The sequence below is a fragment of the Bos indicus x Bos taurus genome, chromosome 2 (assembly GCF_003369695.1).
Source record: "Bos indicus x Bos taurus breed Angus x Brahman F1 hybrid chromosome 2, Bos_hybrid_MaternalHap_v2.0, whole genome shotgun sequence".
Taxonomy (NCBI): domain Eukaryota; kingdom Metazoa; phylum Chordata; class Mammalia; order Artiodactyla; family Bovidae; genus Bos; species Bos indicus x Bos taurus.
The window spans coordinates 7,620,013-7,635,105 of NC_040077.1; the positions used below are offsets into that span (position 1 = coordinate 7,620,013).

Here is a 15,093-nt window from a genome sequence, read left to right on the forward strand (position 1 = left end):
ATTCTTTGGATTCATATTTTCAATATAGATGCCTAGCTCTTCCAGGTATCCGGAACAAGAAGAGATCAAATGACTTGATTAGGTACTCATTGTAAGAACAGGAATGAAATATATTTTTCTCCACATTAGACAGGGTTTAGTTCTTTACAACCATCACTTGCAAAAGTGACAGTTGTGAAAGTGAAGTTGTGAACTGGTTAATTCAAATGTTCTTGAATCAATGTTCATGTTTAAACTTTATGCTTTTGTTTAAAGATTCACATTTGGTTTGTTGTGTAATTGAAAGTTTTCACAATCTGCCCTTACCCATCTTCAATAGCAGTTGAGACAACCCCAGAGGAAGATAAATAGGCAGTTTTATTTACCCACAACGAAATATACAGTTTAGGGTATAATTTGCCCTATCAAGTCTAATCAGAGGCCACACAGTTGATTACGCAAAGGTAGACTTTTATCCAGTAACAGTTGGTTTAATTGAAAGGGAGACATTTATTTTACTCAGCAAGACAAAGTCCAGTATTTCTTAGGACTGCAATTTTATTCATTTAACTTCCTGGCAATGATCTGATTTGGTTAAAATCTTCTATAGCCAGAAAAGTAAAATGTAAGCATGTAAACACAAGAATCATGAACAATTTGATTTAACTTGCTCTGTCCACATCTTATAATGGAACGATCTTCTGGAGTGCTCACAAGGCTAAGAGGGCAGAAGAAACCTTTTTTTTTTTTTTTTCTGATATAAATACAGGCAGCACTGCCATGTGAATGTAACAAATGGAAATCAGATTGTCCCTAGTTAATTAGTACCAAATGGTGGAAAACCCAACCTCTAATCTGTTGCCAAGCCACCAGAACACAGCAAACAGCACAGTCAAGCAACGGAAATTTCTCAGTGTATCTAAATTACTGTATAAAATAAAGACCCAGTTTCTAAAACCAATGAAAAGATTTCCACAATTTCAATATGATACAGAGGTATGTAATATGGGTACTATCAAAGGATATTCCATTTGCCAGCAAAGGAACCCAAAATTGAATCATCCAAGTGGTGTTTAGGAGACTTATAAGCATTCTGGTTGTTAAGGACAAGTTTAAAGACAACATGCCAATTTACATAAGAAAAGATGAAAAATAGGAGTAGGCTTTCATTTAGTATGAGGAATTGGTTTCAAGTGAAAGAGTTTGGGATATATAATGGTATACAGTTTTGTGGTTAGAAATGTGCTTTAATATAATAATTATTTAATCATTATATTTTATTATATAATACAATAATACTGAGCACAAAAAAGTCTCTTATTTTGGTTTCCTTAGCTAGAACTATGTGAAAGTGAAAGTGTTAGTTTCAGTCATATCTGACTCTTTGCAGCCCTATTGTAGCCCACCAGGCTCCTCTGTCCTTGGAATTCTCCAAAGAATACTGGAGTAGATAGTCATTTCCTTCTCTAGGGGACCTTCTCCACCCAGGGATTGAGTCTAGGTATCCTGTATTGCTGGCAGATTCTTGACTATCTGAGCCACCAGAGAAGCTAGAACTAAAATCTCAACACTAAATTTTATACTGGGTATATTAACTACAATAAACAATAGTCCAAATAATGACAGAAAAAGAGCACTTTTAAATCAATTACTGTATCATGGGGCTTCCCAGGTGACTCAGTGGTAAAGAATCCTCCTGCAAACGCAGGAGATATGAGTTTGATCTCTCAATCAGTAAGATTCCTGGAGAAGGAAATGTTCTCATCTACACAGTGACTCCTTAGAGTACAAAGATTCTCCATGTGGAACATTCTACTCAACAAGGCCTCACATTTTTAATCTATGATTTGATATAGAATAATGAGGAACTAAAGAGCCTCTTCATGAAAGTGAAAAAGGAGAGTGAAAAAGCTCTCTTAAAACTCAACATTCAGAAGGCTAAGACATGGCATCCAGTCCCATCACTTCATGCCAAATAAATGGGGAAACAATGGAAACTGTGACAGCCTTTATTTTCTTGGGCTCCAAAATCACTGGAGCAGTGGACAGTGAGTGCAGCCAGGAAATTAAAAGACATTTGCTCCTTGGAAGAAAGGCTATGACAAACTTAGATAGCACATTAAAAAAGCAGAGACACTACTTTGCTTACAAAGGTCTGTCTAGTCAAAGCTATGGTTTCTCCAATAGTCATGGATGTGAGAGTTGGACTATAAAGAAGCTGAGCACTGAAGAATCGATGCTTTTGAACTGTGGTGTTGGAGAAGACTCTTGAGAGTCTCTTGGACTCCTAGGAGATCAAACCAGTCAATTCTTGAGGAAATCAACTATGAATATTCATTGGAAAGACTGATGCTAAAGCTGAAGCTTCAATTATTGGCCACCTGATGTGAAGACCTGACTCATTAGAAAAGATCTTGATGCTGGGCAAAATTAAAGGCAGGAGGAGAAGGAGACAACAGAGGATGTCTCCTTAGTTGGGGACATCCCCAACCAAGATGGTTTGATGGCATCACCAACCCAAATGACATGAGTTTGAGCAAGCTCTGGGAGATGGTAAAGGATAGCGAAGCCTGGTGTGCTGCAGTCCATGGGGTCACAAAGAGTTGGACATAACTGAGAGACTGAAAAACAACAAGAAATTCATTGGAAGTATTGATGCTGAAGCTGAAGCTCCAGAACTTTGGTTACCTGATGCAAAGAGCCAAGTCACTGGAAAAGACCCTGATGCTGGGAAAGATTGAAGGCAGGAGGAGAAAGGGGTCAATAGAAGATGAGATATTTGGATGGCCTCACTGACTCAATGTACATGAGTTTGAGCAAATGCTGGGAGACAGTGAAGAACAGGGAAGCCTGGCATGCTTCAGTTCATGGGGTCAAAAAGAGTTGGATATGAGTGAGTGACTGAATAAAAACAGCAAAGAAGGATTACCATCTATAAGACTGAAATTTCCTAATAGAAAATCTGATCCTCTAAACTATTATTCTATATTACAGAAAGCTGCATGGCGCTGGAGCATTGGCTGCACATGGACGTCACCAGATGGTCAACACCAAAATCAGATTGATTATATTCTTTGCAGCCAAAGATGGAGAAGCTCTATACATTCAGCAAAAACAGGACTGGGAGCTGACTGTGGCTCAAATCATGAACTCCTTATTGCCAATGTCAGACTTAAATTGAAGAAAGTAGGGAAAATCATTGAGGTAAAACTAAATTAAATCCCTTATGATTATACGATAGAAGTGACAAATAGATTCAGGGATTAGATGTGATAGACAGAGTGCCTGAAGAACTATGGACAGAGGTTCATGACATTGTACAAGAGGCAGGGATCAAGACCATCCCTAAGAAAAAGAAATGCAAAAAGGCAAAATGGTTGTCTGAGGAGGCCTTACAAATAGCTGAGAAAAGAAGAGAAGTGAAAGGCAAAGGAGAAAAGGAAAGATATAAGCATCTGAATGCAGAGTTCCAAAGAATAGCAAGGAGAGATAAGAAAGCCTTCCTCAGAGATCAATGCAAAGAAATAGAGGAAAACAACAGAATGGGAAAGACTAGAGATATCTTCAAGAAAATTAGAAATACCAAGGGAACATTTCATGCAAAGATGGTCACAATAAGGGACAGAAATGCTATGGACCTAATAGGAGCAGAAGATATTAAGAAGAGGTGGCAAGAATACAAAGAAGAACTATACAAAAAAAGATCTTCATGACCCAGATAATCATGGTGGTGTGATCACTCACCTAGAGCCAGACATCCTGGAATGCAAAGTCAAGTGGGCCTTAGGAAGCATCACTATGAACAAAGCTAGTGTAGGTGATCGAATTCCAGTTGAAGTATTTGAACTCCTAAAAGATGATGCTGTGAAAGTGCTTCACTCAATATGCCAGCAAATTTGGAAAACTCAGGAGTGGCCAAAAGATCAGTTTTCATTCCAATCCCAAAGAAAGGCAATGCCAAAGAATGCTCAAACTACCGCACAACAGCACTCATCTCACACGCTAGTAAAGTAATGCTCAATATTCTCCAAGGCAGGCTTCAACAGTATGTGAACTGTGAACTTCCAGATGTCCAAGTTGGATTTAGAAATGGCGGAGAACCAGAGATCAAATTGCCAACATCCGTTGGATCATCGAAAGAGCAAGAGAATTCCAGAAGAACATCTACTTCTGCTTTATTGACTATGCCAAAGCCTTTGACTATGTGGATCACAACAAACTATGGAATATTCTTCAAGAGATGGCAATACCAGACCACCTGACCTGCCTCCTGTGAAATCTGTATGCTGGTCAAGAAGAAACAGTTAGAACTGGACATGGAACAACAGACTGGTTCCAAATTGGAAAAGGAGTACATCAAGGCTGTATATTGTCACCCTGCTTATTTACCTTATATGCAGAGTATATCATGAGAAATTATTGGCTGGATGAAGCACAAGCTGGAATCAAGAGTTCCAGGAGAAATATCAGTAACCTCAGATATGCAGATGACACCACCCTTATGGCAGCAAGTGTAGAGGAACTAAAGCGCCTCTTGATGAAAGTGAAAGAGGAGAGTGAAAAAGTTGGCTTAAAACTCAACATTCAGAAAACTAAGATCATGGCATCTCATCCCATCACTCCATGGCAAATAGATGGGGAAACAATGGAAAGAGTGACAGACTTTATTTTGGGGGGCTCCAAAATCATTGCAGATGGTGACTGCAGCCATGAAATTAAAAGATGCTTGCTCCCTGGAAGAAAACCTATGACCACCCTAGAGAGAGCATATTAAAAGGCAGAGACATTATTTTGCAGATAAAAGTCTGTCTAGTCAAAGCTTTGGTTTTTCCAGTAGTCATGTATGGATGTGAGAGTTGGACTATAAGGAAAACTGAGCAGCTAAGAATTTATGCTTTTGAACTGTGATATTAAACAAGATTCTTAAGAGTCCCTTGGACAGCAAGGAGATCTAACCAGTCCATTCTAAAGGAAATCAGTCCTGAATATTCATTGGAAGGACTGATGTTGAAATTGAAACTCCAATACTTTGGCCATCTGATGCAAAGAACTGACTCTTGGAAAAGACCCTCATGCTGGGAAAGACTGACGGCAGGAATACAAGGGGACAACAGAGGATGAGATGGTTGGATAGCATCACCAACCCAATGCACATGAGTTTGAGCAAGCTCTGGGAGTTGGTAATGGACAGGGATGCCTGGTGTGCAGCAGCCCATGGGGTCAAGACTGAGTGACTGAACTGAATTGATGGTACAGAAATTCAGCTTTTTAACTGTGTATCATTTACTAGGGTAGATGGCTTGTTATCTTTTAGTTATCTATAAATTTTACCAAAAGTGTTTATTTTTCTGATTCTTCCCATAATTAACTTTATCTGCTACTTCATTATACACTGATGTGACAAGAATAGCATCCATACCAGTAATTCACATTATTTTCATTTTATACATTATTTTTAATACCACAAAACTCCAAAATTCTGTTCCTACTTTTGTTCTCTTTCCTTCCTCTCGTAAAGATTATTAATGCTGAGATTAGAGATAAATCTTCTATTTTACTTTGACTAGCAGTTGCTTGATGTGGACTATATTGTGTTTGACTGGCAAATTCTGATATTTCAGAAAACTGCTGCATTAAGTATTTATTTTTACAAGCCAAATTATAGTATCACACTATTTATAGAGAACCATTTTTGAACTGGAGTTAGCAAAAGAATTATTACTTCTGTGTGATTTAGGAAAGTTTGGCTCCTGGGAGAATCAAGGTTTCTTTTGGGTGAAGAGTCATCTGTGTTAGGGGTTCTTCTCATTACTACACACCGAAAACTCATGGAGAATCTGAAGCCAAATTAATCCTATATAACAACCCCCCCCATATTGTAATTTCAGCATGCATAATGGGATTCATAATTTACTTCTATGCTTTTCAATTAATATATTAATTGCTGGCTAATCTTTTAAACAAACTGCCAAAATTTTAGCAATTTTGGAGCATTCTAGCTTCAGTCCTCTGAGAAAAAAACAAACAAAATGTGTAGAATCTCATTTCTGGAGTTATAAGTCCAACGGTGATTTTCTGTATGTGAACTTTGCTAGACTCTGTGAGGTACCTGGTGTTCCAGCAGTGTGTCCTGTAAAATTAATGCTCACACTTCCTGCCTGGAAAATCCCATGGATGGAGGAGCCTGGTAGGCTGCAGTCCATGGGGTCACAAAGAGTCAGACACGACTGAGCGACTTCCCTTTCACTTTTCACTTTCATGCGTTGGAGAAGGAAATGGCAACCCACTCCAGTGTTCTTGCCTGGAGAATCCCAGGGACAGGGGAGCCTGGTGGGCTGCTGTCTATGGGGTCGCACAGAGTCGGACACGACTGAAGTGACTTGGCAGCTTCATAAGAAAGTACATATGTAAAACATTTCCAACTTTATGGAAATTTGCTGTACTATAGGCCCATTATAAGCTATTAGAAAAGAGATACATATATTTTACATTTATATTTTAATTATTTAGAATTTTCATTATTTTTCAAATTCAATTTCAAAAGTTTGAATCATTAGTAAACCTTCAGAAGAGTGGATATTTATGAGCATAGGAATATTTCATAATTACTAAATAATTGTGGTTGTGGTTTAGTTGCTAAGTCGTCTCCGACTCTTGAAATCCCAGGCAGGAGTCCATGGGATTCTCTAGGCAAAAATATTGGAGTGGGTTGCCATTTCCTTTTCCAGGGGATCTTCCTGACTCAGGAATTGAACCCTGGTCTCCTGCATTGCAGGAAGGTTCTTTACCGACTAAGCTACGAGGTAGGTAATTTAATTTAATTTATTTTATTTTTAATATAAGAAAAAGGGAGATAATTTTAACAGGGATGGCATACAGATGGACTGAGTTTTACATTAATTTATTTCTCAGTTACATAACTACAATGAAAATTAAAGGCAAAAATATTTGTGCATAGTCTCTTCAAAAAGATGTTAAAAAGTTAATAAATGCCTATAACAGAATATTCAAATCAGGTATCTTTAGCAATTTGAAAATGTTGAGTCACTTTTTTTTAAAGAATCAAATTCTATTTTTTAATCTTAAGAAGGTGTATTAGCAATTTCAAAAATCACATAAGACTTTAGGAGTTGAAAAGTTATGAGACAAGTAATTTTTTAAAAGTTAAAGAAAAAATATAGACATAGATATTACCACAATAAAAGAATGTAAGTAGATTGTAAAATTATAATTTGAGCTAGTGGCAAAATGATCAATAAGGTAATAAATTTTCTACACGTGTATTAAAGTACAAAAGAATGGTTTAGAGAAAATTATTTCTCTTTTTTCACAGGATGGTTTATAAGACTTTCAATGAGACGCAAACAAGGGTTACTCCATTAAGGGACTAAAGGTTGAAGAGCTGATGTTCTGCCTCGTGGTGGGGAAGGCAAGAACAAAATCATCATTTTGATGAGAAGTAAATGATGATGGTAGTAAAGATAAACACTCAATGAGCATGAACTTGAGCACACTCTAGGAGGTAGTGAAGGACAGGGAAGCCTGGAATGCTGCAGTCCCTGGGGTCAGACATGACTGAGCGACTAAACAACAACAACAACAAAAACCCATAGAGCTATACTGTGACAAAGTCAGAGCTTGAAGAGAATGCTTCTGCACCTCGCTGTGCATTACAGAGGTACACAGCAACTTTCTAAATAAGTTGCTCAAACCTTGGCTATATCAACCCCACGGTTACAAAGTATATGCCAAGCGATGGACACAACTCTTTCAGTGTGGAAGATGGAAAAGTGTCAGTTTAGAAAAAAACAGAAGTTTTTGGATCCATTTCCAGGGGACACCAAATTTAAAACTTCTTACAGAGGCATTCTTCATGGTAATGAACTGGTGAAATAGACTCTAGTGTTGTTGTTTAGTCACCGAGTCATGTCTGACTCTTTGTGACCCCATGAACAACAGCACGCTAGGCTTCTCTGTCTTTCCCCATCTCCTGGAGTTTGCTCAAATTCATGTCCATTGAGTCAGTGATGCTATCTAACCATCTCATCCTCTGTAACCCCCCTTCTCCTCCTGCCTTCAATCTTTCCCAACAGCAGGGTCTTTACCAATGAATTGACTCTCCACATCAGGGTGGCCAAAGTATTAGAGCTTCAGTTTCAGCATCAGTTCTTCCAATGAATATTCATGGTTGATTTCCTTTAAGTGAAATATTCTAGTAGCAATTCTAGATAGCATTAATCATGTGTGTGTGTATATATATATATATATATATATATATTTATATATATATATATAAAGAGTTTGCCTAAGGACAACTGAAATTGACTTGCAAATGAAAATCTGCAGCAGAAAATTCTTTCCAGCGATTTGTAAATGCCATAGTTGAGTTTCAATTCATAGTATCATATCAAAAGTTATATGTATGAAAATTTCTAAATGCAAAATATAATATACACTTTAATGGAGAATATCAATACAGATAACTCTAAAAGAAAATAAGATTCCCAAGTATATTTTGCCTACAGAAAGTATCAACTGTTTTAAATTCTATCTATCTCCCTCCAAAAAATTCCTTTAACCAAATCAGAAAATAATGGCATCATACATTAAGATGAGAAAATGATTTCAAATGTATGCTAAACCAAAAATAAATAATTTAACTATAAATGTACGGAGTGTTATCTGCATAGACTATCACTGGTTTTTGTGTGTGAAATATAACTGTGTCACTCACAGTAGGAGCCCTTGCTATATAATATGAGAAACCAATTCGATCTTGTTAAGAGTCCAGCTTCTATAATGAAGTTTAGAACTCCAAGGGTAGATTGGCTTGGGTCATTAAATCTAACTTCAGGAAATAGTAATCAATTGGAATGAAAGAAAGAGGAAAAAATCAAATAGAGGGCTGAATTATTCTAGAGAAAAGAGCAGCATGGAAAAACAACTCTAATCTGAGCTACCTAGGTAATTTTAACTTTTAAATTAATCTTATTTAGCACCTTTTATCTCTATCTAGGTTTAGTTTAAAATGACTGATCTCAGAATATTATTAATATTTGAACTACTGCAGAGCTGATGATCCAGACATGATTTATCATCATGAAATCATGTTTCTTTAAGGAAAACCATGCATGTATTCTATATACTTACTGGAGGTGTTGATACGTGGGTTATTCTTAACTGGTTTTCCAAATCTTGTACTTTGTTTTTAAGTTCCATATTTTCTGTTTCTAAGTCTTGAATCTAAAAAGTAAATGATTATTGAACAATCTTCAGACATTTATTCTTGGAAAATATTGGCTGTTAAATTGGCTACATTAATGAATAGGATTTCACATTATTTAAACTTTTAATGTATTTTTTTGTGCATTGGGTGAAATTTATTTTATAAAGCTTGAGCTATATCATAGAATTCAAGGTCACTGGAAAGACATACTATTAAATTTAAAACATGTTTTTACGTGTGTGCAAATTTCATGTTCCTAATACCTCTGTGTTTTCCTGTAGCGCTATGCAAGCTGTACCCATAATCGTGGAGTATAACCGCAAGACAGTGAAACTTGCTTATGATGATTTTGAAGAGAGTGGAGAAAGGGTGTAATTTAATTATAAAGGAATCTGATCTGCATGGGAAACCACTTACCCAGCATCTGCTGCTTCTGCTGCTCTGATCCCCATGAGAAGCATCAGGAAGTGAAACAAAGTCACATGAGAACACTAAGTTCTTGTGGGAATTCAATATAAAATGGTTAAAAACTGTGCAGGGGATCAGGAACGAAAAATTATAGGAACACAGTGAAAGCAGTTCCAATCGGTGTGGGGGAAATTGAATGGCAGGGCTTCTAAATTTGTTTGATGGTATGCAAGTTTCCCTGTACTTACATCATATAAATGCAAAATGACAAGCTTAGTTTACTCACTCTTTTCTGTAACCCTGCAATCTGTTTTCTTGTTTCAACATCTTTTCCTCCAGATTCTAGAAATTTCCTGTATGCCAGGTCAAATGCTTGGCCGATTGTTAATGTTATCTCTTCAGCCTTTGTACAAACCAAACAAAGAAGATTTGCAGTTTAATAATAATCTGTTAGAACATTTTTTGAATCAAGAAAAACATTAACATGACATATTTCAAAAGGGCAATGTCTAGGCGCAGAAGTGTAGTAAATGAGCAAAAGCAATCTATGCTAACATAATCATTCAAAGCCTAACCATGCATGACATAAAAGAGAAGTGTTTTGGATATTAAATGAATAGCTGTTGAAGTTCGAAGCAAGAGTGCTATCTAGATTCTCATCTCTTTTATCATAGCATTTCCCCTACTAGTTTGTTTTTTTCCTTTCCTCAAATATTTAGTGCCTAGTAAATGAAAGCACAGTGCCAACTGCAGTTTTTCTCGTAGCTTTGCTACTTATTTTTTTTCCTAGTGAAGAGGGTTTGTTAAACCTGGAAGGTAACTTGAATGAGGTTGGCTGGGTGGTGTCTGTGGAAAACCTGAGGTATGCCTGCTCTAAAGGGAGAAGCTGCTATTCAGTTCCAGTTAATTGTTGGAAATGAGCAATTCCAACCCAGAGTTGTCAATTTTAAATATGTGAATGAGACCAGAAATCTGAATTTTCATATGGAAAATTTTAAGTGGTAGTAAACAAAATTTTTAAAACACAGTGCTGACTGAAAAACTATCTGTCATCTGAATTTGGCCTCATAAAACAATTACCTCTGGCCTATTTACTAGGAACTGCCCCAGATAGTCTAAGTCTACTAGCTCATTTTTTCCCAATGATATTTCAGCTGATATCACAGTGTCTTAGTGGGAACAGTGTAAACACTAAATAAAGATTTATTAAATTAACATTATAAAAAAATTTGGTAAAGGCATTAATTGATTTAATGCATCACAAATATTTCATATTTAATGGTGAGAACTCCAGATGACATAACAACTGGTAGCAATATTAAATCTTGTAAATACCCTGCTTTTACTAATCTACTACAAATCTTAAAATTTTGCTATATTCTATATGCAATCTAAATTAAAAATGTTTTATAAATGAAGCTTACTTAATTAAGACATTGTTATTTTTGTAGTTCACTATTCATTTACAAAGGCTGTTAAACATAAAAAATGTTATAGAGTCTAACCTGGTGAATTAAAAAATGCAAAATATATGCCTACACTTATATAAGAAGACTGTCTTACAAAAAAGATGGAAAATAAGCTATGTTAAAGAATACTATATAATACTGAATAAATTAAAATGAGCTTAATGTATCTTCTTAATAAGACAATGTGTTTTCCTCAAATACTCAAGGTGTATAAGACAGAGAATTATTTAAATAACATGGTTGATTCATCACTAATATCTGACTTCATTATTGGTTGTTTACAATAATAATTTTTAAAAACCACATTCACTTTTTATAGTATGACATATATTTTTAATTAAGGTGGCATTTTTGTTGTTGGTCAGTTGCTCAGTAGTGTCCGATTTTGCAACCCCATGGACCGCACCACATCAAATTTACCTGTTGTTCACCATCTCCCAGAGTTGCAAAAACTCATGCCCACTGAATCACTGATGCCATCCAACCATCTCACCCTCTGTCGGCGCCTTCTCCTCCTGCCCTCAATCTTTCCCAGGATCAGGGTCTTTTTAAATGAGTCAGCTCTTCGCATCAGTGGCCAAAGCACTGGAGCTTCAGCTTTAGCGTCAGTCCTTCCAATGAATACTCAGGACTGATTTCCTTCAGGATAGACTATTGGATCTCCTTGCAGTCCAAGGGACTCTCAGGAGTCTTCTGCAACACCACAGTTCAAAAGCATCAATTCTTTGGCGCTCAGCCTTCTTTACGTTCCAACTCGAACATCCATATGTGACTACTGGAAAAAACAAGCTTTGACTAGACAGACCTTTGTCAGCAAAGTAATGTCTCTGCTTTTTAATATGCTGTCTAGGTTTATCATAGTTTTTCTTCCAAGGAGCAAGTGGCTTTTAATTTCATGGCTGAAGTCACCATCTGCAGTGATTTTGGAGCCCAAGAAAATAAAGTCTGTCACAGTCTCCACTGTTTCCTCATTTATTTGCCACAAAATGATGGGACCAGATGGCATGGTTTTTATTTTTTAAATGTTGAGTTTTAAGTCAGCTTTTTCACTCTCCTTTTTCACTTTTATCAAGAGGCTCTTTATAGTTCCTCTTCACTTTCTGCCATAAGGGTGGTGTCATCTGCATATCTGAGGTTATGGATATTTTTCCCGGCAATCTTGATTCCAGCCTGTGCTTCATCCAGCCCAGCATTTCTCATGATATACTCTGCATAGAAGTTAACTAAGCAGGATGACAATACACAGCCTTGATGCACTCCTTTCCCAATTTGGAACCAGTCTGTTGTTCCATGTCAGGTTCTAACGGTTGCTTCTTGGCCTGCATACCGGTTTCTCAGGAGGTAGGTAAGGTGCTCTGGTATTCCCATCTCTTAAGAATTTTCTACAGTTTGTAGTGATTCACACAGCTGAAAGCTTTAGTATAGTCAATATAGCAGAGGTAGATGGTTTTATGAAATTCTCTTGCTTTTCGATGATCCAACAGATGTTCGCAATTTGACCTCTGGTTCCTCTGCCTTGTCTAAACCCAGCTTGCACACCTGGAAGTTCTTGGTTCACACACTGTTGAAGCTTACCTTGAAGGATTTTGAGCACTACCTTGCTTGCATGTGATATGTGTACAACTGTGAAATGAGATGGCATTTAGTGTTAGTTGCTCAGTTGTGCCTAACTGTTTGCAACCCCATGGACTGCAGTCCACCAGGCTCCTCTGTCCATGGGATTTTTCAGGTAAGGATACTGGAGTGGGTTTCCATTTCCTTCTCCAGGGGATCTTCCCGACCCAGTGATTGAACCCAGGTCTCCTGCACTGCAGGCAGATTCTTTACCAACTGAGCTACAAGTGAAGCCCTTGTAGACAGCATTTAACTCCCTGGTAAATGTTCACCATATATTACCCCCATGGGTTTTCATGACTCTGTGAGGTGGGGATTACTATTACCCCTCAATACTTATGCAACTGCAATTCTTTGTGTAACTTGTCTAAAGGCTCATAGTTAGTTAGAGGAGAACTTGGATTCAGATTCAGAATATCTGAGTCTACAAGCCTCACACTTTTGAGGGTAGGGGATGAAACATATACATTTAAATGCACAGACCACAATTATACAACCAGATGTGTTTTGAAAAAAATGTACATACCTATAAAACCACCATATCATTAGAAATATAGATCTCTAACACCCTTCAAAGCTCTTCTATACCTATGCATGAGTACTCAGTCACTTCAGTCATGTCTAACTCTGTCCAATGCTATGGACTGTAGCCCACCAGGCTCCTCTTGTCCATGGGATTCTCCATGCAAGAATAGTGGAGTGGGTTGCCGTGCTCTCTTCCAGGGGATCTTCCCGACTCAGGAATTGAACCCACGTCTTTTGTGTCTTCTACACTGCAGGTAGACTGAGCCACCTTGGAAGCATCTCCTATACATACGCACACACACAGAAGCCACTCAGTCGTGTCCGACTCTTTGCGACCCCGTGGATTGTAGCCCACCAGACTCCTGAGTCCATGGGATTTTCCAGGCATGAATACTGGAGTGGGTTGCCGTTTCCTTCTCCTCCTATACATACTTCTAGTCAAATCACATTTCTTCCAGGTAACTGTTGCTCTAATTTCTATCACCATAGATCAGTTTGTCTGTCTTTGTATCTATAAAAGTGGGCCATCCTATATATTCTTTTATATTTGTCTTCTTTAGTTTCTCAGATCTTACATTTATGATTTATTGCTGATTACATTCCAACTAGTGAATATATCTCAAATTGTTTTTTCATTTGTCTATCAAGTGAAGTTTGTGGTGTTTTCAGTTCTGAGTTACAAATAAAGGTGTTACAAATATTCCTGTAAAATCTTTTTGTGGACATATGTTTTTATATTTCTGGGTAAATATCTAGAAGAAAGTGAAAGTGAAGTCGCTCATTCATGTCTGAATCTTCACAACCCAATGGACTAAAGCCTACCAGGCTCCTCTGTCCATGGGATTTTCCAGACAAGAATACTGGAATGGGTTGCCATTTTCTTCTCAAATATCTAGAAAGAAATTACTAAATCATAGGATGTGTCTACATTTAACACTATGCTGCTGCTACTGCTGCTAAGTCACTTCAGTCGTGTCTGACTCTGTGCAACCCCAGAGACTGCAGCCCACCAGGCTCCCCCATCCCTGGGATTTTCCAGGCAAGAACACTGGAGTGGGTTGCCATTTCCTTCTCCAATGCATGAAAGTGAAAAGTGAAAGTGAAGTAGCTCAGTTGTGTCCGACTCTAGCGACCCCATCTCATGCTCTGTCGTCCCCTTCTCCTCCTGACCTCATTCTTTGATTTGGATAGATAGAAACAATTAATTCTTGTATATTAACCTGTATGCTGAGACTAATATTATTTCATAGTAATAGTAATTTGTAGATTTCATGGGACTTTTTTTTTGTAAAAAATTATATCTGTGAAAGGGATAGTTTTACTTCTCTTTTTCCCAGTATTTATGCCTTCTGTTTCTTTTCCTATTAACCAGATAAGACATCTAATATCATGCTAAACTAAACAGCCAGAGTTAGAATAAGCACTTATCCTGTTCCCAGTCTCAAGGGGAAGCACTCAATAATTCACCATTTATTTTGATGTCATTCGTAGGATTTTTAACATCCTTACTAGAATAAGAAATGTCCTTTAAATCCTAGGCTATTATGAATTTTATCATCAATTGGATTGAATCTTGTGCTTTTTTTTTGCATCTATGTGATAAATTTTTTTTTATTTTTTAGAACTTAAACTATTTGGCTCTTATATTTTACTTGTCAAGAGATTTTAAAAAAATATTTCATTATATATGTATTCAGATTTGTTATTCCTTCAGTTCCAGTAAATCAAGTTTTTCTCCCAGTTAACACAATGCATTTAATCTGAATTTCCCTGTTGAGCAATTATATTAGCCCAGTTTCATGTAAATCAAGTTTTTCAAATATTCATCAATTTTATCTTACATGCTAAATTTACTGGCATAATAGTTACATA

General features: G+C 37.0%; 1 protein-coding gene across 8 annotated transcripts in view; it reads right to left on the minus strand.

Annotated features, from left to right (window-relative positions):
- GULP1 (GULP PTB domain containing engulfment adaptor 1) overlaps positions 1–15,093 on the minus strand; it is a 336,734-nt gene that overhangs the window by 24,531 nt on the left and 297,110 nt on the right. For all 8 annotated transcript variants that reach the window (XM_027555736.1, XM_027555721.1, XM_027555703.1 and 5 more), the window contains 2 exons: positions 9,900–10,016; positions 9,130–9,222 (listed from right to left, as the gene is read on the minus strand). In XM_027555736.1, coding sequence (XP_027411537.1) covers positions 9,130–9,222; positions 9,900–10,016 — 210 coding nt within the window. The remainder of the gene's footprint in view (positions 1–9,129; positions 9,223–9,899; positions 10,017–15,093) is intronic.